The sequence below is a fragment of the Halichondria panicea genome, chromosome 3, assembly GCF_963675165.1.
Source record: "Halichondria panicea chromosome 3, odHalPani1.1, whole genome shotgun sequence".
NCBI classification, from domain to species: domain Eukaryota; kingdom Metazoa; phylum Porifera; class Demospongiae; order Suberitida; family Halichondriidae; genus Halichondria; species Halichondria panicea.
In genome coordinates, this window is record NC_087379.1 from 3,061,243 (window position 1) to 3,087,675 (window position 26,433).

Consider the following 26,433-nt stretch of genomic DNA (forward strand, 5'->3'; position numbering starts at 1 on the left):
CAGAGACATAGCTGCTAGAGAGCGAGCTTGTGATGTCCTACCCTGGCTATCCCCCAGCCCCAGGTGGATACCCACCCCAGCCTGGCTACCCACCACAGGGAGGCAGTCCTTACCCCCCTGGACCTCCTGCTGGTCCTGGGAAGGTAGGTTTTTTGTATGTTTTTATAGCAAGGTGAGATACATCTGAGAATAAAATTGAGAGGGCACTGGGTTGTCTATGGCTATTGGTTATCAGTTACTACTAAATGGAGGTAAAAATGTAGCCACCTAGCCCCAATTCCAACCTGAAACGTACTTTTTAAGTGGCCTAGAATTAAGACTAGTGGAGTAACCTCGAGCGACCTTCAGTTATTTAAGGTGAAGTAAAAGGTGTGACGTCGTATGACGTCACATGCTCCTTTACAGTAAAAGCAAACCTCCTTGGTTTCGTAATTACTACATTAAATACAGTATCCTCTCCCGTGCAGCCATGGGTACCAGGTGGTCCTTCCCCTGGTCAGAGTAGTGGTGGTATCGGATTTAACATGCCCTCCCACCAGAGTGCCCTCTCTACTGGCTACCCCCCCACACCGCAAGGTACATGCACACCTAGCAAGAGAAAACTTTTAATTTTTAGACTTCCTTCAGGATCAGATCGTGTGTGTATGGCTGTTTTGCAAACAAATTAATGTCTATTTAAATATTCAGTTCCAGTAATAATTTAATTATACATTCAGCAATATTAAGTCATGCCAAAATAGGTGGATTTTCAGGATCATACCACCCCCCTGGCCCCCCACAACCATCGTACCCCCCTGTTGCTGGTCGACCTGGGTACCCCCCCGGACCTCCTGCCTCAACTGGGTACCCCCCCGGACCCCCCGCCTCAACTGGATACCCCCCCGGACCTCCCGCCTCAACTGGGTACCCTCCCGGACCCCCTGCCTCAACTGGGTACCCCCCCGGACCTCCTGCCTCAACCGGGTACCCCTCTGGACCTCCAACCTCTACCAATTATCCCCCAGGTCCCCCAGGCTCATCGTACCCCCCTGGTCCACCGTCCTATCCCCCTGGAGGTGGGTATACCCCCCAATACGGGACTGGACCCACCCCCTTACAACAGACACCTCGAGGCTACTCAGTGAGTATACAGGCATATACATTTTTTGTACTAAACAGTGCATACGTGTACATAGTTTGCACTAGTCTACACATGCGTGTAATTATATAGCAGTGTGGATTTACTAATTAAATTTAGTGTGTGTACAAGTTCACTGTATACTTTATAATGTGTAACAGAAGCTCAAATCTTTTATGCTCTGTCATTTATGCTCTTAGAAACGACAGTACGTTGGATATAATAATTACGAAACAACAACCATTATTATGTACACCTGCATGTATTGAATATCATAGTCTTTGTCCCCCTCCCCTGCAGACTGCTCCCCCGCCAGTGCCCAGTGCCCACACCCACCGTGGCCCCACACGGCCAACTCCTCCCTCTGTGGCCAGTACCACACAAGCCATGGCTGCCATTAGTGTGAAGGTGTGTGTTCACACTTAATAGAGCATGTATTAGCTTTCCTTTCTGTTCAGTTGCCACCAGAAGTTTTTAGTAACGCTTTTTTGCCTGCTTCAGTGATGTGCTGTAGAATAACTGATAATTAATAAAGTATAGTGCTAGCTGTTAATTTATTTTGCAGGAGCCCAAGACTGAGGGTACAGTGAAGCCACATCGCTCCTTCGATGCAGAGAATGATGCTAGTGTTCTCAGGAAGGCAATGAAAGGGCTAGGTGTGTACACGACTATAATTATATGTGGTGTTTTAGTTTGTGAGTTCTATTTCTGTCCAAGTTTGATAATGAAAAGACTTTTGAGAAGACCGTTGAGTAATTGTGTAAGTGAACTTACCAACTACATTGCATAATTATTACTATGGGGACAATGATTCTTTGATCCACTTCATATGTACTTCCTGTAGCTAGCAATCCACTTATTATCTGTGTCCCTCCATTTGCAGGTACTGACGAGAAGGCCATTATCAGTGTGCTGGCCCACCGCTCAAACACTCAGCGTATGGAGATTATAACAAAATTCAAATCCATGTATGGCAAAGTGAGTTGATTATAATTACATGTACGTATGCGTGTAGCTTAATTACTTCGGTACTTAAACCCAAAGTACGCTGGAGCAATTTTTAACCTCCATTTTTAGGTTGTTCTTTTCGGTACTTTTGCACTGTCCTTTGTATAAAAGAGAGGTAATCAATACAGTGCAAGGTACTTCATTGAAGATTCCACTATACATGTAGGTGCTTGTACACTCTAAATCATAACTGAGCTGTATCTATTAAAGTCGAGGTCATCGTTGTATTGCTCATGGATGTTCTGTGTGTAGGATTTGGTCAGAGAACTGAAAAGTGAGCTCAGTGGGAATTTCGAGGACGCTGTTGTGGCACTATTGAAGACACCGTCCGAGTACGATGCCTTTGTGGTCAGGGAGGCTATCAAGGTAAGGATATTCTAAACTGCCAAGAGATTGCTTTCCCTTCCGTATTCTAGCATTTCATGATGGTTTCAAGCTATATATTAACTCATTGCTGGAAGATCATAGTGATGGGTGTGTGTGTTTATCAAAATGGTAGCCGTCACTGCCTGTAAGGGGTTGAATCAGAGGAGGTACGACACGCGTGCCTCAATTAGACAATTAGCCTCTGCAATAACATTGAGCGTGGGCGGATAATCGAGGCATAATTCTGCCCACGCTCAACGTTATTGCAGTGGCCGTCGTACCTCCTCTGGGATTAAATGGATTTTGGCCCGTCAGATCCAATGTGTAAAATGTACTGTGTACCTACTGTACATATAAGAGCTGCATGATTTTCATTAACTAACCGATTAGGGAGTTGGGACCGATGAACATGCTCTTGTTGAGATCCTGTGCACACGAACAAATGAGCAGATACTTGCCGTGAAGGAACAATACAAGAAAGGTAATTATGTGTTGTTCCCTTCTATTCCTAGGATTTGAGTAGGGTTGGTACCATACACTTGTGTATGCATTGATCACACAGTTAAGCTAGAATCGAATCCACTGTGCACTCATACAGACTACGGCAGGGACTTGGAAAGAGACGTTGTGTCTGATACTTCGGGCAATTTCAAACGACTTCTGGTTTCCATGCTTACGGTAATTGTTTGCTATTTTACAGTAGACCTTAGTTAACTCATTAGCGATATAGCTTTTTACATGTATGTTGATTACCACCTGCCATGTCGTTTAATTCTTTCATACTGAACCCTGCTTAACCGTGCCTGTGTACAATTAGGGTGCCAGAGATGCTTACGGTGTTGTTGACAAGGAGAGAGCCAGGGCAGACGCTCAGGTCAGAAACAAATTCAGTATCACATGTTAACTTTTTAATTGCTTTGTTATAAATGTGCAGGCACTGTACCAGGCTGGAGAAGCACGCTGGGGAACAGATGAATCAAAGTTAGTGAAATACTGCCATGCATGTGTATAGGCATTCATGCACTCCTGGTATAGAATATTATCATAATCAATTGATTACTATTTGTGCAGGTTCAATCACATCTTGGCTTCAAGGAGCTTCTCACATTTGAGAATGGTGTTTGATCAATACTCTAAGGTGATCGATATTTTATTATATTACCTGTAGCACAACTACTATTATAGATCAATTGTGACTTATGTACAGTAATAATTATTATTTTGCAGATCTGCAAGTATGATATAGAGCAGTCCATCTCCCGAGAGATGTCGGGAGACCTGAAAGAGGGAATGCTGGCCATAGGTAGGTCCGCTACCAAAATAGTAATTGAATTTAACTTATTTTTCAGTGAAGTGTGTGCGTGATCGATCTGGATATTTTGCTGAAGCGTTGTACAAGTCAATGAAGGTAAGTAAGCTGTGCCACTAGTTTATTAATTTTTGCGTCTGCACAGTGAACATAAATACGTATTATATACATGTACAATACCTTATAAGACATTAGTATGTCTTCTGTATTCAGTTTAGCTCGTACCTACATGTACATACTTTAAGCATACGTAACATAACATAACAACCTCCCCCCCCCCCCCCCCCCCCCCCCCCATTATTTCGTATTACATGTAGGAACTCAAGTGTATCTCTACTTTCAGGGTCTGGGCACTGATGACCGGACGTTGGTGAGGGTAGTGGTCACACGCTGTGAGGTGGACATGGTACAGATCAAGCATAAGTTCCAGTCCAAATACCACAAGACTCTTGGCTCGTTCATCAAGGTACAATGTATAGACCTGCTATAAAACACATTGTACGGTTACTGTTTCTTGTCCACACATAATTATATTATGCTGTAGAGAGACAATCTTTCCATGCATTTTATCATCATACCTCTGTCTTTATAGACATCAAGTTATATAATTATACATTCTTACCGTTTGGAGCCTCTCAGTCTACAATTTTCTCTCTCTTACACCCACTCCTGTAGGGTGATACATCTGGAGACTACCGAAGGATTCTCATGGCACTAGCCGGGGAAGACCACTAGACTAAGCATTGACGCTGATTTCACATCATTCCTACTGACTATATATAATAGCTAAACATATTTTTAACTTTAGCTTAGCATTGTGACATAGTTTGAACATAATTAAATCCATTCTAGTTTTAAATAGCTGGTAGATACACGACTGTATACTACTGTACATTCACAATAATTATATTAACAGAAATTGTGGGGGAAAATTGCCTGGATTCGCACTCAATAATAACACCAACTGCAGGGGGAGTTACTGTAGCACTCAATAATAACACCAACTGCAGGGGGGGGGGGGGGTTACTGTAGCACTCAATAATAACACCAACTGCAGGGGGGGGGGGGGTTACTGTAGCACTCAATAATAACACCAACTGCAGGGGGGGGGGGGTTACTGTAGCACTCAATAATAACACCAACTGCAGGGGGGGGGGGGTTACTGTAGCACTCAATAATAACAATATTAAATGTGTACACAATAATTGGGCACATTAAAAACCTAGAGACAACAATGAGAATTAACCTAGCACAGTTGTTTGTGAATGTACATCAATGCAGTCTAGTCGTTGGCGGATCGAGCTTGCAATACAGATTGTACCGTTTTGCTAGTACATGTACGAGGAAGATTTTTAATCAATGATTCTTTAAACACTCCTTCTGTTATTAAGCTAGCGATGAATCCATTTTGTTGTATAGATTCAGGTTCTGTTATGATAATCTTCTGCCGAATCATCCAATACCCAAGCAGCCACCCATCCGAGTTGGGAAAAATCGGTTTTCTTGCCATTAACAAGTAACTCGGTAGTCGAGTACATACAGCTTTCTCTGATCATACTGATTTCATATTCATCTCCGTCCGTTTTAGAGGACATATCAAAATCAATCAGAATTGGATTGAAGCCAGAGTCAAAACATTCGTCTTAAGGAGGGGGATGAAGAAATTAGCTATAGACACTCCCAAGTACACACTGGTGGAAATTGCTAAACATCTTGGAGTAAAAGCCGCACCTAAATGTACAGCGAGCAAGTTGCTACTATGTGTGTCAAAAAGGTGTGTTCAAAATTGAAGTTGTCGGTTGAAACTCGAACTGCTCAAGCAATACCCAATCTGAGTCATATAGCAGACTACCATGCAGCCAAATGTGGTAGTATACACCCCCCAAATGAAGAAGTTAGTTGTCGTTATTGAAGTGCAGCCCTCACCGATGTCAGAAACCGAGAAGAAGGCGATACTGGGGGCAGTAGCGTATGCTACACTGCAAAAACAAATCTCAGTCAAAAATCTCCGTATTTTGCTTTCCGAAATTGCTGGTTAAACAATGCATCATCAAAATTGAAGTTAAATGGGAAAATTACAAGTTTGAACCACGCCTATGGCGCTACAGAACTATCGAATACGGGATTAGTGCGCTTCAACTTGTATTGCAAGAACAGTACAGTCTTCCAAAAAACCCCGATAAATGCACATTGATGCCGTTGACCCTAACGGAGTGTAGATATTTTTGTGGTAGTACAATCCAACTTCGATCATCCACCCATTTAATTGTAATGAACAGAGCCAAGGTTTTCAAAGTTCTTTATGACACAGACGAAATTAGAAACATTGAAAAAGCCATCATAAAGTTCACTCAAACAAAGCCGAAATTTTCTATTTTTTATACCGTATTACTAAAATGTTTTGCGAGCATCAAACATTTGCGAACTTTGCGATGGGGATCAATTCGCAACAATAAAATCCGAATTATTACTAGTAAATACACACGATCCTTGCCAGAACGCAATAGTTAGATCGCAAAGGATCAAATTTTCTGCTTATTTGGCTCATTTGCAGGTTTTTCACTCTCAAAATATTCGAGTAATCAATACGGTCAAGAGTAGATAAGAGTACTCTTATCTACTCTTGATACGGTATATTCATACTCAGCAAAATTCCTAGCTATTTTAGCCTAGTAAGTTAGGTATAATGTAATTATGTATATAGAATGTTTTGCGAGCATCAAACATAATTATGTGAACACTTTGCGAGGGTTAATCAATTCGCAACAATAAAAATCGCAAAACCTACATGTAAATCACTGTTATCAGTGCTGATAGATATACTGGTAAATGCACACAGTCCTATGCAATAGTTACATCAAAAATGCTGATTTGTGTAGGATATACCACACCTTAGAGGAGGATATGGGGTGCATAATCCTCCGAGTATAGGTGACAGCAGTAGTATAAGGACCTCCCCCTAGCAACAGTTCATGCAGACTGCAAAAAGAGCAAGACTATACCGGAATTTGCAGACGTCAAAGAGTTAGTTTAGCAACACATTGACTCCTACAGATACTCAAGAGCTTCCTTGGTCCAAGCGTTGGCCATTCGACTTCCTCTGAGTTTACACTGTAAATTACAAATAGTTGGGCGGAGTCCAACCCTCCCCTATTTTTAATTTTGGGGATGAGCACGCCCATCTAGATAGATATCTAGATGTGATATGGATGTGACAGCGTTGGCAGTGAGGAGAGAAGGGTCCAGTCAGCAAGACCTGCTGGCTGATGGTTGCAGGGTGGAGGAGACATATCAAGTCCTAGTCCAGGTGTGGAATGAAATGAAATGAGTGAATACATATCGTATAAATTTGTAAACCTGTGCAGAAGACGATATTTTAGTAAGCTACTTATCAAATCAAAGAGTTGTTCTGTGCGTGAAGAATGTCACTCAACATTACAAATAAAATGCTCACGTTCCCCCGCCCACGTGCTTATTTTTTACCGCACAACATTGTACCAGCCTCTATTACAAACGCATCTATGGCGGCTTATAATCAAGGCTAAACTGTTTGCCACCCATGCATTACGTAATTTGTTGTTTGTTCTAATTGCATTCCCAACACTTTGTGATAAGTACGTTAATACCAGTTCCTTTCCGAAGGCAAAAAAAGGGAGTGGTCTCCAGAAAATTATATCTAACATGTGACAAAATGATTATTATTGGCCGTTTAAAAATTGTATAATTAATGTGTAGATTCTAGATCTAATACTGTATGTATGTACGTGTAGATTCTACATCTAATGCTCGCGAGACTAGACTTATTCTTACTGCTCTAAGGGGTCTACCGTATGATTGCAGTATGATAAACTCCCTCTCTCCACTTTAAAAACTCCTCAGTATTCTTTTCTGGTTTGAGAAACAATTTTTTTGCACATGGCTAGTGCATGGCTAGTGGGGGCACTGGGGGGACACTGTCTCCAAGTGAACTATTCACTCCGACAATGGCACTTACAATTTTGTACATGTACAGGCATTTCCCATGTGTGGCAGTGTTCCTGGCGAGGGTGATAAAGGCTTGCAAGAAGATAGCTGCCCCGGGGCAGCCGATACTTTCATCCCTAGGGAGAAAATATGGAAAGGGGAAAATGTGCTGAAAGTGTGTTTTTTAAATGCGGACTTTATTGACGAATGGAATTGGAAAAGCAAGGGACAGCCTATGAATGTCAACACGATCATTGCCTGGGCCAACGCTTGGCAGCCATGGAAGGGGACGGGGATTCCTCGTTTTGAGACAACAGTGTTTGCAAAAAAAGCTGATATAAGAGTCAAATTCACAAGTCAGTTATCAGTGTACTATTTGGTGTATGTGTAAACTGCAATGAATATCTGAGTAATGGGTGGAATTATGCAAGATGTAAACACACAATCAGTTTTACCATATACCTCTGCGGCTACCTGTAGCATAATGAAATAGAAACTTAATTGGCTGTGATTATCGTATTACTACAATCATGTTTTGCAAGTGAAAAACCTTTGCGAATGAGCCAAAATCCAGCAGAAATGTTGACACTTTGGCAATTAAGATTGTGATGTCATACAAGTACTGCATGGTATTTACTATTACAGTTTTTGCTATCTTATTTGTGAAACTGTTAGCACTAGCTCGCAAAGTATGACTGTGTAATTTGCATCTGTACCAAAATTCGTCTTCAGCTCATAATTCTGTCTTGCTTCAGATGGTAACAAATGCTGGTCAACGGTTGGTAAAGAAAGTCTAAACGTCAAAGAGCTTGAAAAACCAACCATGGTGCTGAGTTTAAATGGCCATACCCATTACATTCAGGAAAGTCTGGTCATCCATGAGTTTGGACATGCCTTGGGGCTCGAGCATGAACACCAGCGCTCCGACTTCTGGGATATTCTTGGTAAATTCTTGGATACTGATGAGATGATGAAGTCGCCTCGTGTCAGTGGCTCAGAAGCAAGTCAGGAAAACGGTGGAGTTAATAACTCCCAGTGGTTTCGTAAGAATATTGCTGATGGCAATGTGGCTCTGTCAGAGTATGACCCACAGAGTATCATGCACTATCAGTGAGTGAGTCACAATATAAGCACCTTTTTGGTATCCAATGATTACTTTATAGCGGGTATAATTATTTCGAGGGTATAAAACTTTCGCGGAAAAACCGTTAGAAAGGACTTTGAGGATTTAATTTTCGTGGTACTTGGCATCTTTTAGCGCATGCATGTTAATATTCGTGGGTATAAATGTTTGTGGTACGTGCTTAAATGCAAAAGTTTATCTTCGAAATACCGTATAGCGTGTAATTTTCGTGGGGCAAAATATTCGTGGTTTTCGTGGTTGGAGGTCTGACCACGAATATTTTACCCACGAATGAAGCGACCTTGCCTACCTTTACCTGCAGTGCAAGCAGCAACCACGAAAATATTACCCACGAAATGTCTCAATATTGCTGAACCACGAATATTTTGTCCCCCAAAAATTACCCGCTATACGGTATACCTGCTATAATTATTATACTGTATCCCCCGGGTATACCACGTACAGTACTAGCTACTCTTATTAATTCACAAGCTGTTAAGGAATTGTGATTATACACTGTACATGTATGTCTTAGTCAGCTGTCTGCGATTACAGATATTGTGTGTTATTGTAAAAGAATTGATCATGAGTGGGCTACCATTGCGAACAAATACCATGCAGGTTTGAATTAAGCTGGCTCAAATGTGAGGATTACAGGACGTACAAGAACATCGACTTGGATTCGTCCCTAACCCCAAAGGAAAAGAAGTACTTGAAGGGCATTCACACGCGATGTGAACAAGAGGAGCTACCCAGGCAACCCTCCAGATTAGACATCCTGGAAGTCATGAGAGCTTATGGTAAGACCACATACGCAATTGTACAGTAGAACCCCTAAATGTGGACTCCCTGAAATTAGAACACTTTTTATAATCAGGTCACCAAACAGTAAAACCTTGATTATCCAGACACCTTGGTTCCAGAGGCAGGCCGGATAACTGGATAATCGAATAGATAAACCATGCCTTGGTCCACCCACTGATTTGTGACAAATTTAGTGGGTGCCTACATAGAGGGTATACATGCCTGCGTCCATAGTAACAGCTGTTAATTGCGCATGTACGCATCAAGGGACACACCCATTTTTAGAGAAAATTACCAAGCCGGACAATGAGAACTGGATAATCGAGGTTATAATAATAATTATTGTCCGATTTTATATGGGTTCCATGCATACTGTATTGCAATAATTAGGACAGTTCATCTCGCCTACATACTGTCATAGCCTTTGTATGTTGGGCCCTTGTGTTTGTCATAAGGTATATACTGATCACATGTATATAGGTGCTGAAAATGTCATGACTAAACAACACATTGACAAGATATGGAAGGACGAAGACGTGTTGAAGGTGTATTTTATAAATGATAAGCTGATCAAGAACGATTGGAAGTATCGTGGTCAGCCTATTAGTATCAAGACTATCATGGAATGGGCCCATACTTGGAATTTGAAACCGATTCCCTACTTTGAGGTCACTGAGAAGAGGAGTGAGGCTCATGTACGTGTGGAGTTCACAGGTGAGATTGTACATTATTGTTAATCAGTGCAAGTATTAGCAAGTATACACGGTATTTTATGTTGACTACTAAGAAGATTTCACTAGCTGGTTCAGATACTATTTCTGTATAATTATTTCCATGTACATGTATTTAGCTCAGTTACTGGTCTAAGTTTGATCTACATGTAAATCTAGCTCAAGGGATCTTGTAATACACCGTACATTTTAATTTATCCGACAGCAAAAAACACGTATTTTGGAAATTGTTTGGGTATGTTGTAACAGACATTTATCATTACAGCGCACGTGAGACGTTCGGAATAATTAAAACCATGCAGCTGCATGCCTGCTAGTTATGTTTAATAGTACACGTGTAATAGGTATTCAGTGTGCGACTGAACAGTTGGTAAGCCTCGAGCTATCTATAACCACAGAACTTTTGCTATATATATATATATATATAGCAATAAAGCTACGTTGCTTGGAAGGCCATACCGCGGCCAGCGGGTATAGAGTTGTTTGGTTTGTCTGTTTGTAATATTTGAGTCTACTTACCTGGATGCCGTAGCACAGCATGGATAGCCTTCACACAACAAGTTAGTTTTAATAGTGGCAGATTTTCCTGTTAAAGCCTTGTTGTAGAATAAAAAAGCGGTTGTCGAATAAAAGCGAGCAAAAACTAAGAAGTTGTAGTTCTACACGTGACACATTTATTCGAGGATCTACATCATTATTTGCAGCTAAAGTGATCCTTGACCGGTTCTATTAAAAGTAGAATTGTAGTTTGTTGCTTTTTAAACGCTCGATCTTCTAGTTTTTGTATTTATTCATGTCAACAGCTGAGAGTTAGCATTTCAGTGCTCTATATAGAGTTATTTACTTTTCAAGGGATTGTCCGCTGTATTAGAATAACGAAAATATTGCCGAGAAAAGTGTCCGGGATAATTAGAAGTGTCGATAAATTATAACATGCACTGTAATAATTATTAACATTGTACATGCATGTGCACATGTTGTTACTGCCACACTCTTGTTACGTAGAGACTGAAGGCTGCTGGTCTATGGTCGGAACAGATGCAATAAAAATTGAGGCTGACAAACCGACAATGGTGTTGAACTTTAAACACTTCACACCAGTGCAGCAAGTCAGCATTGTAGTGCACCAGTTCGGACACGCCTTGGGGCTAGAACACGAACATCAACGTCCAGAATTCTGGAATGCTGTCGAGAACCATTTGGACATTGAGAGAATACGGAGGGATCTAAAAGCGGTTGGCTATAAAGCAAAAGGTGGGGACCCTCCGTTTGAGGCGGACTGGTATAAGAGAAACCATCTGGGGGTGAGCGTGAACAGCTTGTCTGATTATGACCCCAAGAGTATAATGCACTACAGGTGATTAGTAATCATTTCTTTTGTTATAATAATATATCTTGATTCATGTAATTCACGTAAATAAACCCGTTTATACTGTAAATTGAATCCACATTGCGTGTCTAATTGCATGCATGCATGCTAATTAAATAGTGCTTGTGGGTTATAATATATACGTATTATACCATGGCGACCCTCCAAATATGTGACACCCTCCATCTTAGGCAATTTTTTGACCTCTAAAAAGTATAGCGACTGCTGCGTTGACAATTTTTTTATGTTGCGTCCTAAATAGAGGTCAAACCTCGATTCCAGGCCACTAGAAACAATGTAATTTTAAGCGGCCTGTAATCAAGGATAGTTGAGTAATTATATAAGCCTCAACCTACCTCTAATTAGATGCGACACCAGGACTTCATTGAAGTGTCCTGGTGTAAGTTCTGATGTCGTATATTTAGAGGGCAATAATTAAGTTGAAGTCTTCAACATAATTTTTCAACCTTTGAAAGTGTCACCTTAAATGGAATAAGTACGGTATCTTGATTTCAGTTCATTTGTTTGTGCCACTTTATAATTGTACTGCAGTTTTGACACCAAGTGGCTCAAAGAAGAACGGCTCCAATCGTGTGAGAATATCAACAGTGACAACAACATGACTGCCAAAGAGAAGATGTATCTCAAAGGGATTCATGAAAGTCAGCAAATGACCAAGCGTCCTTCCGAGAAGGACCTTGAAAGGCTGAAAACTGCTTATGAGTGTGCATGTGAACACCTAAGATAGTACTAGTTATTTTTGTGCTCATTTGCAAATATGTCGATCATTGCACAGTCATGAAAATTGGTACTAATACTATATAAATGACACAAACATATAAAATTATGAAGAAATGCAATGACTAATATAATCTTGTACTATATACTTTTAGTTAATTTATATTGTAGTAAGCACATAGAGTTGACCCATATTGTCAATAGTTACAAATGTCTTAAAGTTAGGAGAGTAGCGAACGAACTTGCCAAAGCCTCCATTTAGTATCACCCTGCTCTTCAGACTGCCATCTAGATCAAGCCACTGTGATGTGTGTGCGTGTGTGTGTGTGATGTAACTATTACTCAAAAGCTGTCTATCCTTACAAGAATTGAGTCCTTTGAGAAATCAACATGAACGAGTGATGCAAGCTGCGCTGTGCTAATGCCACTCGCATGTTTTGCTTAGCTCAAGGTATTAGAGTGTTACGTATACATTATATAGAAGAGGCACGTATTACTTTGTTATTACCTTAATGTTACTATTATAGACGGGTAGCGTTTTCAGATTTTTATTTTTCTCTGTTTTTAGGGTACTAATAAATTATTTTGGCGGATTTGTAATGAAATTCATTAGCATAATTTATTTGTCAAAAGATGTACAAGTATGGTTGGAAAGTTTGGAGTCAGATAGATGAAGCTTGTTTAGCATGCTCTCAAAAGTACATTAGAAAAAAGAAAGAATTAATTTTTTTATCATTTAAATGTGTTTTATTATTAGCGCGTACTTCATTTAATTACAAATTTACTAAAATTAGTACCGTACTTATTCGATTTAAAGCGACCCTCCAAATATGCGACACCCTCGATCTTTTCCAATTTTCTTACCTCTAAAAGTAGCGACTGCTGCATTGACAATTATTTTTTTATGTCACGTCCTAAATAGAGGTCAAACCACAGCCTCGATTCCAGGCCGCAAGAAACAATGTAATTTAAGCGGCCTATAATTGAGGATAGTAGAGTAACATCCAATTAGATGCGACCCTCTAAATATGCGACACCAGGACTTTAACATAATTTTTCAACCTCCAAAAAAAACGACCTCTGGCTTCATAATTATTTAAAAGTGTCGCCTTTAATCGAATAAGTACGGTACCCGCTTATAATAACAATAAGGTATAATTATTGTTGTTTGCAATTATTGACTATTAATGAACCTACAAAATCATTATAGAAGGAGCAACGGAAACAAAGTCTATCTGATGGCTTGATGAATGATCTCAAGGATAGAAGCGTGTTAGTTTGCAAATCCACGAATCAGAAAACGTGGCTAGAAGCCTATAGAAGCTGTTAGTTTTCGTCGCATTACAATTGTTGAGCAGTTACAGCTGGAACACGCACACGCACACAGTCAGCTTTACCGTATTCCTCGTGCAGCAACGCCTCGAGGCATAATTAGAGGTTGGGTTAAGGTACAATCGACTGGAGATATAATTTTAATTTTAATATTATCATGGTAAAAATTATGTCTACACTCCTAATTACACCATAGCTGACCGTAATGCTTTCACAGAGAGCCACTATGGTAGTTCCATCGGGAGAGAAGGCCAGGTCGATCATCCAGTGGTGTGACTGAGTGTAGTATGCCTTCACCAGCTTCCCTTCCACATTCCATATCTACGTATGTGTATATAAAGTCAAGCATAAGATCGAATCAATCGGAGTAAATCATTATTAATAGCACATATAAACGGTGGTGTGTCAAGTTAAATAAAAATTAGAAATCGTCCCAAAAAGGGCGTGGGAAATCTCAGAGTACAGTTTGTTGAAACGGTTTCTGGATTGTTTACCTTCAGAGATCCATTGTCAAATCCTGCTACTACTAGCGAGCCATCGGGTGAAAGGGCACAACATCGGGTAGACGAGGAAGAATTATTTTTAAAGAGCAGGGAGCCATCTTCAACATCCCACACCTGTGTATATCCATTGACAACTCAAAGTAATTAATTGTTGAGTACGTACATGACGTATGTATGCACTATGCACTGGGTGCCTGTGTACGCGTACAGAGCATGCACCCCTTTCATAATTTTGGTTCGGTCAAAACTGGCAAGATACAGCGTACATCTAATAAGGCTTACATGCCTGGGAGTAGCACTGAACACATTACATACAATGTACGCTCACCATGACTAGTCCTTCAGTATTTGAGATGGCTATTCTTGTATTATCAACAGAAAGGCTTATACACGAAATGAAACCATCTTTAGTTGATGTAGCAAATGTTTTCAGTGTGATTCCAGTATCAGCATCCCATACCTGTACGCATGCATAATAATCATACACAAGCAAGCAAGTGTTTTTACTAGGAGTGCATGAATATGTATACATGTATGTATTTTTAAATCAGTGCCAATTCGACGTGCCATCAATTCATACCACTTACATGTAGTACATGTACTTACCAGAACCTCATTGTCGGCTGCCGAGGCCACTCGGACATTGTCACTGAAAAACACACAGGGACGAACTCCCAGACCACGCCCACTGCTACTGCTTATCTCATGACCATCCTTGACATTCCATGCCTGTGGGAAAGTGTATGTGATATGCATGTACAATGTAATATGCATGTCATTGTGTGAGAGCAAATGATACCCGCTATAATAGAGTCTTGCACGATTGCAATGCTTTCTGGGTGAAACAGGCTTATATACTATATACTCTCAGGAGTGTAAGTAGCTCGGCACACCCACTCTATTGTATGCATTGCACACATTACTGCTCCTGATACAGTACCTATCCTATATCGCAAACATGTAACTTCACTGGTTTTGGAGTGTGCTATCAGCAACTTTGATTGTTGTACCTTGTGGCCAGCACTGGAGCAAGAGATGAGCTTTTCATCACTAGGAGAGAAGTAAATCTTGAAAGGAGGTTTTTCGTGGGCTTGTTTCCTCCTCCACACCTCACTGACACTCCACTCGCAACCAGAGCCTGCATCTGCATCTGCCTTGCTCAGTGACAGCAGCTGAGGGAAGATTTTTTGACTGCATTTCCCTTGTTGGACGACATACAATGTTTTAGGCTCTAGCAATTTTCAAGTATAATTATGAAGCACATCTTATCTATAGCCTCCTACACACCCCTCTTTATAGAAAAAGAAATACATGTAGGAAGTATAGAAATCGGTTAAGACAGGAAATGGGTGTGGGGAAAAATACTAATCTCTTACGCTCATTACTATACTATGGTTTGCTTCATATACGTATAAGAATTTGAACTGCTAAATCAGTTTAACCCATGGAAAAAACTAAAATTTTGATCCGAGTACCATAGCTAAGGATTACAGATTGTGATATCTTTACAGTATTGCATGTCTTATACATGCATGTAGAACTTCAAGTTCTGGTGAGAATTGTGAGACTGACAGACCTATTAAAGAACTATACAGGATGCACAGTCACGTGCATGTAGCACAAACTTTCTTAAGGCAAAGAGTGTCCTGTAGGGAGGCCAACATAAAAATGCATGCATCTCTGAATGACTTCATATAGAGTGACTCACTGTGACAAAAACCATTCGTACATTTACATTTAATATATACTTGGGCTGTTACATGCAGTATAAGGGGAACATATATTATTATATATACCTGAATAGTGCCACTCTTATAACCCACGGCTATTAGTAAGCCTTTATTAGAGATGACCCAGCATCGAGGGTTATCTTCAGGTACAAGTGGCAGACTAGAGACAACTATCTCAGCTTTCGTACCATATAACACCTGCAGAACACATGCATAGAACTCACACACACATGCAAATGGATCTACTCCTGATGGAACACATCAGCAATAAAATTATTATGCATGTCTCTGCATGTACATGCACATGTAGCCTCGTTCCCAGGCCGATTTTTTCTAAGAACAGAAGGGAGAAAAATAGGCCTGGTATTGATTTATCTAGGCATAGTTGGGAACCGGAAACAAAAGCAGATTTTTCAGAACAACACTATTGTCGACAAGGGCAGCGTTGGTCCTGTAGTCCATCACAAAGGGCAGCAATTGATAGCAAAGAGACTTACCATACCCAGTTATAAACTAGACAAATACCGTATATATGCTTGATCAAAGGCCGCGGCTACTAAATGTTTCATTTTGCTGGCAGAGGAGGCTACAATTTGAGAGAGGCCATTGTTTAATACCTTCTATCAAAAGGCCTGGGAATAAGGCTAGTACTTATGTAGCCTCGATTCAAGGCCGATTAAAATACGGCCTGGTACCTATTGCAGGGGTGATAGTGCGCATGCGCTTCAAATTACCCAGAATATGGGTAATCGTACTACGAACGTAAAACATCAGTAAATTATACCGGAAATTAGTCCCTTTACTAAGAATATGTTTCGTAATACTTTATCTCGAGTTCTGTGAAGCTGTGGCTTATGCTGTCTTAGAAGGCTTGAACACTAGTTTTAAGACAGAAGAGGCTCTCATCTACGTCTAGGATGGTCCTATAGCCAGATTGTCTTAGCAAGTAGCAGTTTGAGGCACCATACACTTCCCATAGCCTGTACAGATCCAAGGTAAGACATCCTGACCATACAACCACCATAGAGGTGTAGATGAGAGCCTCTTCTGGCGTCAGACTAGTGTGAAAGCCTTCTGGAACAATACAATAGAGAGCTAAGCTGATGTACAAAGATAGAAAATAGATGAGAGAAAGAAAAAAGGGGATTCCCCAGATTCTGGTGAAACTAACGCATGCGCACTAACACCATGCAATAGGTACCAGGCCGTATTTTAATCAGCCTGGAATCGAGGCTAGTACTTATGTAGCCTTAATTCCTGCATGCATGCATGTGTTTCCCTTACAACTATACAATTACATCAGTTTCTGTAATTTGGATTGTAATAAAACAGGGTAAGCATCTATTAAACATTTCTGGTACTTAGGGATTTACATGTATATATGGGGTGACTGCAAAAGTGGATTACACACAGAAAGTTTAATTTCTAAGGCCAATAACGGAAACACTTGTGTAGTACGTACTTGCATTTTCTTCTCTTTAGTGACGTAGCAAACAATCAATGGTTCAAATGTTGATGCTGAGATCTCGATGAAACTGGCAGAGAATCTTCGATGGTAGATGGTGTTAGAATGAGAATCTGTTTCTTCCTTACTTCCACTCTCATCGGTTTCGTCCAAGCACATGATCTACTCAGACAAGAAATATTGGTTATGTGACTGACCCTATAATTATAGCTGGCTATAAACCCTTATTCATTGTATTGACAATAAATTATACTTAGGCTATTGCTACTGCCAATGTATAGCAACCCAAGCATGCCTACGGCCGTACAACACAACTGCAGAGCATAAATCTCCACAAAATATCTCTAGACTAAGAGTATCTGTACGAGTACCATCACCTTAATCACTCCGTTATCAGCAGCAGACAGAATGGACTTCATAGTTGGTGAGTAAAGGACACAGTTGACGTAGTCAGAGTGTGCTGGGTAAACACGAAGCAGCCTACCTTCCGGGAGTGACCACATCTTTACGGAACCCTCGAAATCTCCCGTCAAAAGTTGAGAGTCGCCCAGTAGGAAATTGCATGAAAATACAGCCGTATCATTACGTATGATGGTATCACAATTACAATCTTCCACAGTCCATACCTAAAAATCATAAATGAAACTTGAGTTGATGGTTGACAGGTTACCATGCATGCATGCAGCAAGGTCTATGCTTTCTCTTCTTTTAGAACTATAATTAATAATGCTTAGCCTTAGCCATACAATTTATAGCTAACGTACTCGAGCAGTGTGGTCCAGAGAAGCAGTAGCTAAGAGTTTTCCGTCTTGGGAGAATACACAGCTTCTGATATGTGAGGTGTGGCCGGTAAAGGTTGACTGTAGCTCACCCGCCAGGTTCCATATCTGTATGCATCAGGAAAACAGAATAGCTTAAACAACTACTTTCAAATTGCATGAACTTAATACGTATACAGCCACTCATTATTGACACGCTCACAAAGTACAAAAACAGATCATTGTGTTGAAGCGTGCTCACTTCCATGCAGGCTACATTTTCTTTAAAAATCAACATGGTTATGAGGCTAAATTGTACTTTTGCTGAAAGAACACAACACAGTGCAAACTGTTTTGTAGCATTGTGAGCCATAATAATACACAATACAGCCTATCTCAAAAGTCTCACTCTGACTATCCCGTTCATAGAGCCGGTAGCGATTGTCTCTCCACTTGGAGAGAAGGCACATGCCATAACTGCCTCTCCTACTGCCTGACTGTCACTGCGGGACAAACTATGGATGGGGAGATAAGTTGGAGACTCGGTAGGAGTGTTCGCTGGTGACAAAGCTCCAGTATGCCATCCACAACGAATCCGACCAGTCTGGGCATACCATAACTGCATACAGGGTTTTGTGCGATTTTGTAATATCACAAAGATTCAGCTTTAAAAATCAGCTTTGGAATGCATTTATTTGTATTGTGGAATTTTACAGTTTTAGCAATTCAGTTCATAATCCCATACTGTGACTCACCATGACAACACAGTCAACGTCAGCTGATACGACAAGAGTTTCAGTTTCATCAGGGGAAAAAGCACAGCACGTGACTCCATACTCGTGACCTTTGAAATCTTGTACTACAGTCTTCTTGCGCACATCCCAAACCTTAACATGTGCATAACTAAATTAAATATATAAAGTGTACACAAGAGCATTTGACTATTATAGTACATTTATACTAACGCAATACTCCTATGCACAAAGATACTAAGGCACCTTTTGTATATATATACTAAGCATATTATACCATCATGCATGCCAGCCTCACCTTAACAGTGTTGTCCTCTGATGAGGATACAGCCAATTTGCCAGAACGCAAGAGATCACAGCAGGTCACCTGATCTGTGTGACCTCTGAAGTCTGCTAACACTATACCATTAGTAGAGTGCCACAACTGTGAAGGTAGACATTACTATAGTCATTTATGATACGTACCGGTACATGTTAGATCAAGAAAGTGAGAAAAAGATGGATTGATTATTATTGGCTACCTTGACTTCATTCCCTCCACAAGAGAGAATGTTTTTTTGGTCCTGAGAGTAGCAGCACTCGCTCACCCCCTCCTTGTGGATTTTGAGCTTGAGTGTGTTGTTTTCGTTGGTGCCTGACCACTCAGTACTGCAGGGGATGAGAGTTGAATACATGATAGTTCATGCATGCATGTGCATGGGAGACTAATCAACCACATTGAATCCCTCCTGTGTAGTCAGTCCAGTTGCCTTCTTGACTCATTGCCCCACACCACTGACATCACCATTATTGTCGACATTAATTTTACTTATAAAACTTTGATTGCTGGGAAATATAATTATTTTAACCCTACATAATGTCATGTACACATACATGGATGCGTATGGTGTATACACATAAGTATGCAGGACATTGATTCTGTTCATACACAACGTGCGTACAACACATTCTAAGACCATACCACGAAACTAGCTGAGTGTTTGCCCCTGTAAAGATGCCATTTTACTTACTTCTGTTGAAAGAATGAATTTTTCCTTGGTTTTTCAAGGCCCAAGGCTTGCTTGCGAATGATATTATTGTGTGGGAGGAGGATAGCTTGCTGAATGACATCGTGTGAAGAGGGACGATGGGCCAGCATGAACATGTACTCAGACAGGAACCGTTCAAACTGGCAATAACTTGTCATGAACTATGTGAGTGTGTGTATACGTATATACAAAAGTTAGCCCAGTTTGTGTGTTAGCGCTAGCAATTTATCATCAATGCTGCATTTTACTTTTGTTGGAATCTTGCTCCTGTATCTATCGTAGGCGGAGAGATAGGTGTTAGCACCTCCATGCTGGGCCACAGCAAGGAGCCACTTGAGCTGTGTCATGAGGTTGCCAAGCAACTCATTGCTTTCAGCTGCAGCGACATGGGATAGGAGGTTCTGGAATATGTAGTTATCGTCCTCTAGTTCAGCAAATTCTCCATGACACTTCTTATGGTATCGCTCGACTACCCTTGCATGGATCTTCATCTATTACAATGTATATAGTTTGAGGGTGGTGTTGGTGAGAGGATGACAGGAAATAGATGTGGTATGCTTGACAGATTGAATTGTAGATGCGATTACCAATCGACTCACAGTATGCGCATGATAATGACAGACCAAGGATCCCCTAAACAAGTTATCCATACATGCAGGCATTGTAGGTACTATAATTTGGATTGGCCTGTTAAACAATTAACTTGTACAGAAACCGGTCTTCATGCAAATTATTTGTCGCACATCATATACCCATTGTATTGATCGCCTTATAGTAAGTATATTATATAGTGTACCCACTTGTTGCTCTTCAGTTATCAAGTGCTTGAGATAATCAAGGAAAAGGTCGTGGATCTGATAAAGCAGAGCATCTTGGTTCTCCTCTCCCGGGTTGGCCAGCTGTGCCATAGAGTACTCAACCAGCTCTGGGGGGGGGGGGGGGAGGGGGCATGAACTACAAAATAAACACTTGCTAGTATGTATACAGTCAAGCAGAATGACAATTTCTGAGCCACTATAATTATTAATGGTCGCTTAACAGATTTGAATTTTAAATTACGAGTTGTACGTACATGTAAATACATGCACAGCAATCTGAAATATACAGAGCTAGACTTCACATTGTCTATATCAAGCAGCTAGCTTATTTCGTACTTTCCATGATGTCCTCTGTCTCGAAGATGTCCTCATTATCCCACATAGTGCTCAGGGCCTGTCCTGTGATCACAGTGCCATAGTCCAGCACCACAAACATCTCAAAGTATGACTTCAAATCAGGAGGCAAGTAATTGACACTGTACGTGTATACAAGTGTTTCATGGAATACTACACTGTATAAGTGGGGGTAATGAAACTGCCAATGATAACAACACGCAAGAGTAGATAAAAGTAAGAGTGTTGAACTCCTGTAGTAAACGTGAAACAGCTTAAATTGCGACAATACACAATTTCCATAATTTATGTCATAATTATAATGATACCTGAGCTCTATGGAACCGTTGAGAGTACATTTTTTATTCTCTTTAGTGCTAGCACGAAGTACAAGGGCCTTCGTCGCCAGTTGTGCAGCAATTTCTTTCCATCGAGTTTCAGTATTTTTACGCTTCAAAATGGGGCAGATAAGTCCTATGGCCATGGGAGACCCACGGCAGTACTTAACGATTTCGCCGACGTAGGTGGAGAGGGAAGAGGGGTCGGCATTCAGCCAGCTGCCCATTAAGACACGAGATTCCGTATCAGTAAGATCTAGGTTATAAATAAACATTTATTATCCATGCAATTTCAACACATTCTGAGCAACTTTGGCAACAGAAATTGCATATGACTGCGTTGTTGTGAATGCAGGTGCATGTAGTGATCATGACAGCTTAATCATAATTATAGGTACTGTTAGATATTATAGAAAGACTCCTAGCTTATACCACATTGACGCCACAACACTTCATTGGTCATTCATTTCTATGTTCATATAGTGATACATACTACTGATTTTAACATCATTCGTACAACACTCCGGTTGTGAGACGTAAAACTAGCCGAGGGTTTGGCACTAGTTTTTATGCATGGTCATGTAGCATACATGTAAATAAGATATACCACAACTATAATAATTATACTGTATTTACTTGATTAAACGCCCGGGCGTTTATTTCATATCAAAGTCTGTAAAGGGGGCATTTAAACGAGATGGCCACTTATTCGAAATGGGTGTTTATTGGTCATGTCTACTCCAAACTCTTGCACAGCAGCAGTTATTATGCGCTTTTTGGCTGCTGCCACAGCTCTCAGCTTAAGGTTACGGTATACTAATTGCTCATGAATAATTCATAAGATATTTATTTTCTTTATTTCTTATCACTACATTATTTTTGTAACTAGCAATGATTATCAATGAAAAGAGAACATGAAACAATGCTAGCTATTATTGTAGCTAAAAGTATCTATGTCTTATAATCCAATGAAGTGGTCTGAGGTCAGCTGGAAAAAACTGAAAATTTTAGCGTAAAGTTTTATTGACTGCATAGCTTCCAGGTTGTCTTTCTGACCAGTATTCGATGCCTAAAGACTTACTGGAGGGCGACTCGAAGAGATCTTGTTCATAGAGACCTTACAGCAAAAAATATATCCTTGTTACTACTCTACAGTCGCCATATTAGCCTACAAAAACAGCTAGAAATGGCCGTAACTTTGTTTCAACTTACTCTCTTGGGAAAAACTCTTCGAGTCGCCCTGCCCCTTTATTCGTATAATAAGAAACAGCAGACTATACGGTAAGGAGGGGTTTCTTGATGCTTAGAATTGACGCCAAGTGACCATTGCCAGATGAGAGCCATTTTACTAGTGTACTGCATTGAACACCCACGCAAATTTGAGCGTGGGTGGAACAGTGTACCGTAACCTTAACTTAAGTCATAGGAGTGGTGTTTCTCCCTCTGTGTTGGTATCTCTCTCTCTCTCTGCCATCATAAAAATCTATGCTGCCATGCTTGCAACGTGCTAGTTTAGCTCCACCCACAGTGCCACGCTCATACATGAGCGATTATTTAAGATGGGCGTTTATTGACAAGGATAGAACTTTTACCATGGGCGTTTAAACAAGATGGGCGTTTAATCAAGTAAATACGGTACTCAAAAGATATAATTATTCTCTTTGTAGGTGTGGTGCACGTTAGTTTGCCTAACCATACCTATAGGATACAGCCTAGAAAGGGTAATTATGTGGAGAAAAAAATTGTTATATTCCAGCCAACCCTCACCTTCAGATACTGAAATATTATGGACAATTCGAGTCTGGACTTCGCTAGCAATGGCGGCATTTCGTGAGGTGATGATCACATTGCGACAGGCAGAGAAGGCCTTAGCTACTTCAGGACTCCACACATCCTCCAAGATTAACAGGGATTTTTGGCTCTTGCTCATCACCTAGTAACAGCAAATTTTAATGAGATATATCAGGGCGGCATACCCTCGCCGCTAAAATTTGCATTCAGGTACTAGTTGTATGTCTGAGTACATGTATGTGCAAAGGCAACCCTAAAACCCACCTAATTAACAACAATTTTCCAGGTGTATGTATGACCCTGGGTTTCCATAGCCGCCGATGTTACATACTAACAGGCAAGGTTTCATCTAGGATTAGAAGTTTAGGAGGAAACATTTCGAGAAATATTTGGCCATGCCCACTTGACCACACCCCCTATTACATGCTAATGCATCACAGTAGTTACACATATCATATAGACAGTAGATTCTACCTTATGATTGGTGGTTACATGTAGTTGAATGTGATGATATCGATGTCATTATTCTACAACATTTGGGGGGGGGGGGAAGAGAGGTTAACCCCTACCCCACTAGATGAAACCCTGACAGTTGAAATAACAATTTAATTACCTTATTTTATTAAATTTTTCTGGGGACAGTTAGACCCTCCCTTTCAAAGCGTGGCCCTTATTTCTGTATGACACCTGTACTGTATATTGCTGGGGTTAATTGCACACTTTCCTGCCCTCAGGCTTACCACATACAACTCAAACAACAAAATGTGCTGTGGCTAGGCCTGTGCCAAATATTCAAATTTTTTCACCTATTATTCATTCACATTTGATCAGCCTATTATTCAACTTCATCACCCTATTATTCAAATTGATGTCACCTATTATTCACATACATCACAGCGAAACAAAACACCTATAAAATATATAGCACCAAAAAATGGATCAGGTTCTGCCATGTAAAATGTGGGTGTGTTCTGAGCTACTGCGCATGTGCAACTCAATGAATATCATTAAACTGTTTTCACAGTGCCTATTATTCAAATTGTAAAAAGACTGCCTATTATTCAAAAAATTATTCCGGAATATTTGGCACAGGCCTAGCTGTGGCTGACATAAAAATCTCTCCCATTTCCCTGAATTGGTTTGAAAGAGGCTTAGGTTGTTTGATATTATGTAACTGTTACATTAGAGGCAAGAACAAGTGTACTCGTTATACTGCTTCCCTATTTGTTCTATATATTTATTATAATTATACATGCAATTGTATAAACACACACACATTTTGCAGGTAATCAGCGGCAGCCTCCACGGTGTGACGTGGTATATGTACATCATGTACATTTTCATCCAGTCTCAAAATGAGAGTCACTAGGTTATCGAGCAACTTGGCTTTGTCCAAGTGATGATCAGCCATGTGACCCACTTCGAACCAGTTGACCCCACCGGGGAACACTGTCCGTAGCAAATCAGCATCCCTCACTGCCTCAGCTGTTAGCACCGTCTTTCCAGTGCCACCCATGCCATGGACCACCAGCCACCTGAAAGGAAGCGGTTGAAATAATAAAATTAGGGTGCAAAGGGTACGTATGTAATTTTAGGAACCATTTTTAGATGTGAAAAGAAAGGCCATGCAAGTAGCTAGCTTGGTAGCACACGTAATGCACATACGGCAATTGAGCACCCTGCATGCCATGCAAAATCTATGACGGAAACTAGCCGAGGGGTGGTCTATCTGCACAGCCGCACTCCACCTATTGCCCATCGCGATCTCTCTGCCAATTATATGTAAACTGTACCAACAATATTAAATCTCAAAATTGTAGTCACACATTCTTACGTGTCTCCGTTAGCCATTTTTCTGAGTTCGTTGCGGATTTTCTCAATGAGGCCTTTCCTCTCCAGGTAGACCTTGGGCTGGAGTGGCACGCGCCCTTTCTCTGTCACCTTCTTCACTGCATGAGCACAGAAAGAGTGGCTCAATAAATTGTACAGCTCCATAGCAAAAGGAAGGCAGTTTTATGTATACATGCACACCTTTGATAAGCCTGACTTCTTTAATGCCAAGTTGATTGAAAATATACCTGGGCCAGGGAAATTTTGGACAGATTTTTCTTTATCCAACTCAGAAGTATAATTGAACGAGTGTGCTTAGTTTACCTACCATATTTCTCGTCATCCATAACTCCAGACTCCTTGGAGAGCAGCTGTCCTATTTCTTTGCATTTCTCAGAGGAGCTCAACAGTACACGTACAAAACGAGTGAAATCTGAGGAGTCCCTCTCCTCCAAAAGATATAAGAGATGTTTCGCCTGGTTCTCAACTGTATCTTTCCCTCTGTGTGTGTGGAAAGGGCGGAGATTGCAGTGTGGTAGTGAGTGTGTAGTGTAGCATTTAGAAATTACTGTTTGTGCCGTGAAAAAGGAACAATCTTTTATGGCGATTTTGTCCAGCACGTAGCAATCTAGTCTAGTATAGTGCTGGTACAAAAGCGTCATGAGATTATGATTAATTATGATTGTGTAAATTCCAGCAACAAATTGGACTCACTCAGCATCATGTTTCTGCATGTCCTGTGTATTGATAACTCCATTTGCCACAAGTTTGGGCAGTATCTCTACTAGACAGCCACCACTCAGTGAGCTCACTATTGCCTCCCGATGAGCACGCAGCGTGGCATGGTGGCCCCCCTTCAACACTCCTTCACCGTAGCTAAACATGTACTGTAGTCTGTATTTATAGCTAGCTAGACTGGTACAAATATTGGTCGTAGATCTACTATTATAAAATGCAGGTGTTTTCGAGGCACTGTTGATATGCGCTATGCATGGGGCTTCCCCTCATTTGGGGCCCCCCCCCCCCCCGGGTGTTAATAGGGGGCGGGCTATTGCCCAGGATCAACCGACATAGGCTAGGCCGGCCCCCATAGTGATTTAGAGAAGTCTTCAGTGCATCCAGTCTAGAGAGTAAAATACCATAATAATAGCCTAATAGGGGTGTGAGTAGTGGCACTCCTGGTTGTACTTATTATTAAAATGTATCTCAAGATTGGAACATTTCTAA

General features: G+C 40.8%; 3 protein-coding genes across 5 annotated transcripts; 2 read left to right on the top strand and 1 right to left on the bottom strand.

Moving 5' to 3' along the window:
- Positions 1-4,719, top strand: LOC135332966 (annexin A4-like). Its single transcript, XM_064527903.1, has 16 exons — positions 1-143; positions 468-576; positions 741-1,120; positions 1,418-1,525; positions 1,683-1,773; positions 2,001-2,095; positions 2,378-2,491; positions 2,882-2,972; positions 3,090-3,169; positions 3,309-3,365; positions 3,426-3,472; positions 3,563-3,629; positions 3,719-3,794; positions 3,841-3,899; positions 4,144-4,266; positions 4,476-4,719. The coding sequence occupies exons 1-16, from the start codon at positions 33-35 to the stop codon at positions 4,533-4,535; spliced, it is 1,668 nt and encodes a 555-aa protein (XP_064383973.1). The 5' UTR covers positions 1-32; the 3' UTR covers positions 4,536-4,719.
- A 2,228-nt stretch (positions 4,720-6,947) lies between these two features.
- On the top strand, positions 6,948-12,645 carry LOC135332963 (uncharacterized). The gene is made up of 7 exons (XM_064527899.1): positions 6,948-7,107; positions 7,813-8,119; positions 8,519-8,873; positions 9,508-9,686; positions 10,171-10,404; positions 11,427-11,778; positions 12,343-12,645. The coding sequence occupies exons 1-7, from the start codon at positions 7,006-7,008 to the stop codon at positions 12,536-12,538; spliced, it is 1,725 nt and encodes a 574-aa protein (XP_064383969.1). The 5' UTR covers positions 6,948-7,005; the 3' UTR covers positions 12,539-12,645.
- On the bottom strand, positions 12,568-26,169 carry LOC135332956 (apoptotic protease-activating factor 1-like). 3 transcript variants are annotated; one of them, XM_064527888.1, is made up of 24 exons: positions 25,921-26,169; positions 25,535-25,707; positions 25,211-25,325; positions 24,653-24,911; positions 23,353-23,518; positions 21,577-21,841; positions 21,251-21,390; positions 20,897-21,021; positions 20,345-20,587; positions 20,079-20,257; positions 19,590-19,716; positions 19,367-19,492; positions 19,072-19,203; positions 18,726-18,935; positions 18,323-18,445; positions 17,936-18,184; positions 17,556-17,720; positions 16,160-16,291; positions 15,374-15,535; positions 14,970-15,092; positions 14,692-14,823; positions 14,355-14,477; positions 14,062-14,181; positions 12,568-12,829 (listed from the first exon to the last, which is right to left on the bottom strand). In XM_064527888.1, the coding sequence occupies exons 1-24, from the start codon at positions 26,088-26,090 to the stop codon at positions 12,689-12,691; spliced, it is 3,900 nt and encodes a 1,299-aa protein (XP_064383958.1). In that variant the 5' UTR covers positions 26,091-26,169; the 3' UTR covers positions 12,568-12,688. The 3 variants fall into 3 exon arrangements, with proteins under 3 accessions (XP_064383958.1, XP_064383960.1, XP_064383959.1); XM_064527890.1 differs by lacking the exon at positions 25,921-26,169 and adding an exon at positions 25,408-25,454 and having other exon boundaries at positions 25,535-25,673; XM_064527889.1 differs by lacking the exons at positions 12,568-12,829; positions 14,062-14,181; positions 14,355-14,477 and adding an exon at positions 14,506-14,557.
- Positions 26,170-26,433: the final 264 nt, after the last annotated feature.

Coding starts and splice junctions, on each gene's coding strand:
- LOC135332966 (XM_064527903.1), top strand. CDS start 33: ATGTCCTACCCTGGCTATCCCCCAGCCCCAGGTGGATACCCACCCCAG. Junction 1,526..1,682: donor TGGCTGCCATTAGTGTGAAG/GTGTGTGTTCAC, acceptor TTTATTTTGCAG/GAGCCCAAGACTGAGGGTAC. Junction 2,492..2,881: donor TGGTCAGGGAGGCTATCAAG/GTAAGGATATTC, acceptor CTAACCGATTAG/GGAGTTGGGACCGATGAACA.
- LOC135332963 (XM_064527899.1), top strand. CDS start 7,006: ATGGATGTGACAGCGTTGGCAGTGAGGAGAGAAGGGTCCAGTCAGCAA. Junction 8,120..8,518: donor TATAAGAGTCAAATTCACAA/GTCAGTTATCAG, acceptor GTCTTGCTTCAG/ATGGTAACAAATGCTGGTCA. Junction 11,779..12,342: donor AAGAGTATAATGCACTACAG/GTGATTAGTAAT, acceptor ATTGTACTGCAG/TTTTGACACCAAGTGGCTCA.
- LOC135332956 (XM_064527888.1), bottom strand. CDS start 26,090: ATGTTTAGCTACGGTGAAGGAGTGTTGAAGGGGGGCCACCATGCCACG. Junction 20,258..20,344: donor GGAGCAAGATTCCAACAAAA/GTAAAATGCAGC, acceptor ACACTCACATAG/TTCATGACAAGTTATTGCCA. Junction 15,536..16,159: donor ATAAGAGTGGCACTATTCAG/GTATATATAATA, acceptor ATCTTCCCTCAG/CTGCTGTCACTGAGCAAGGC.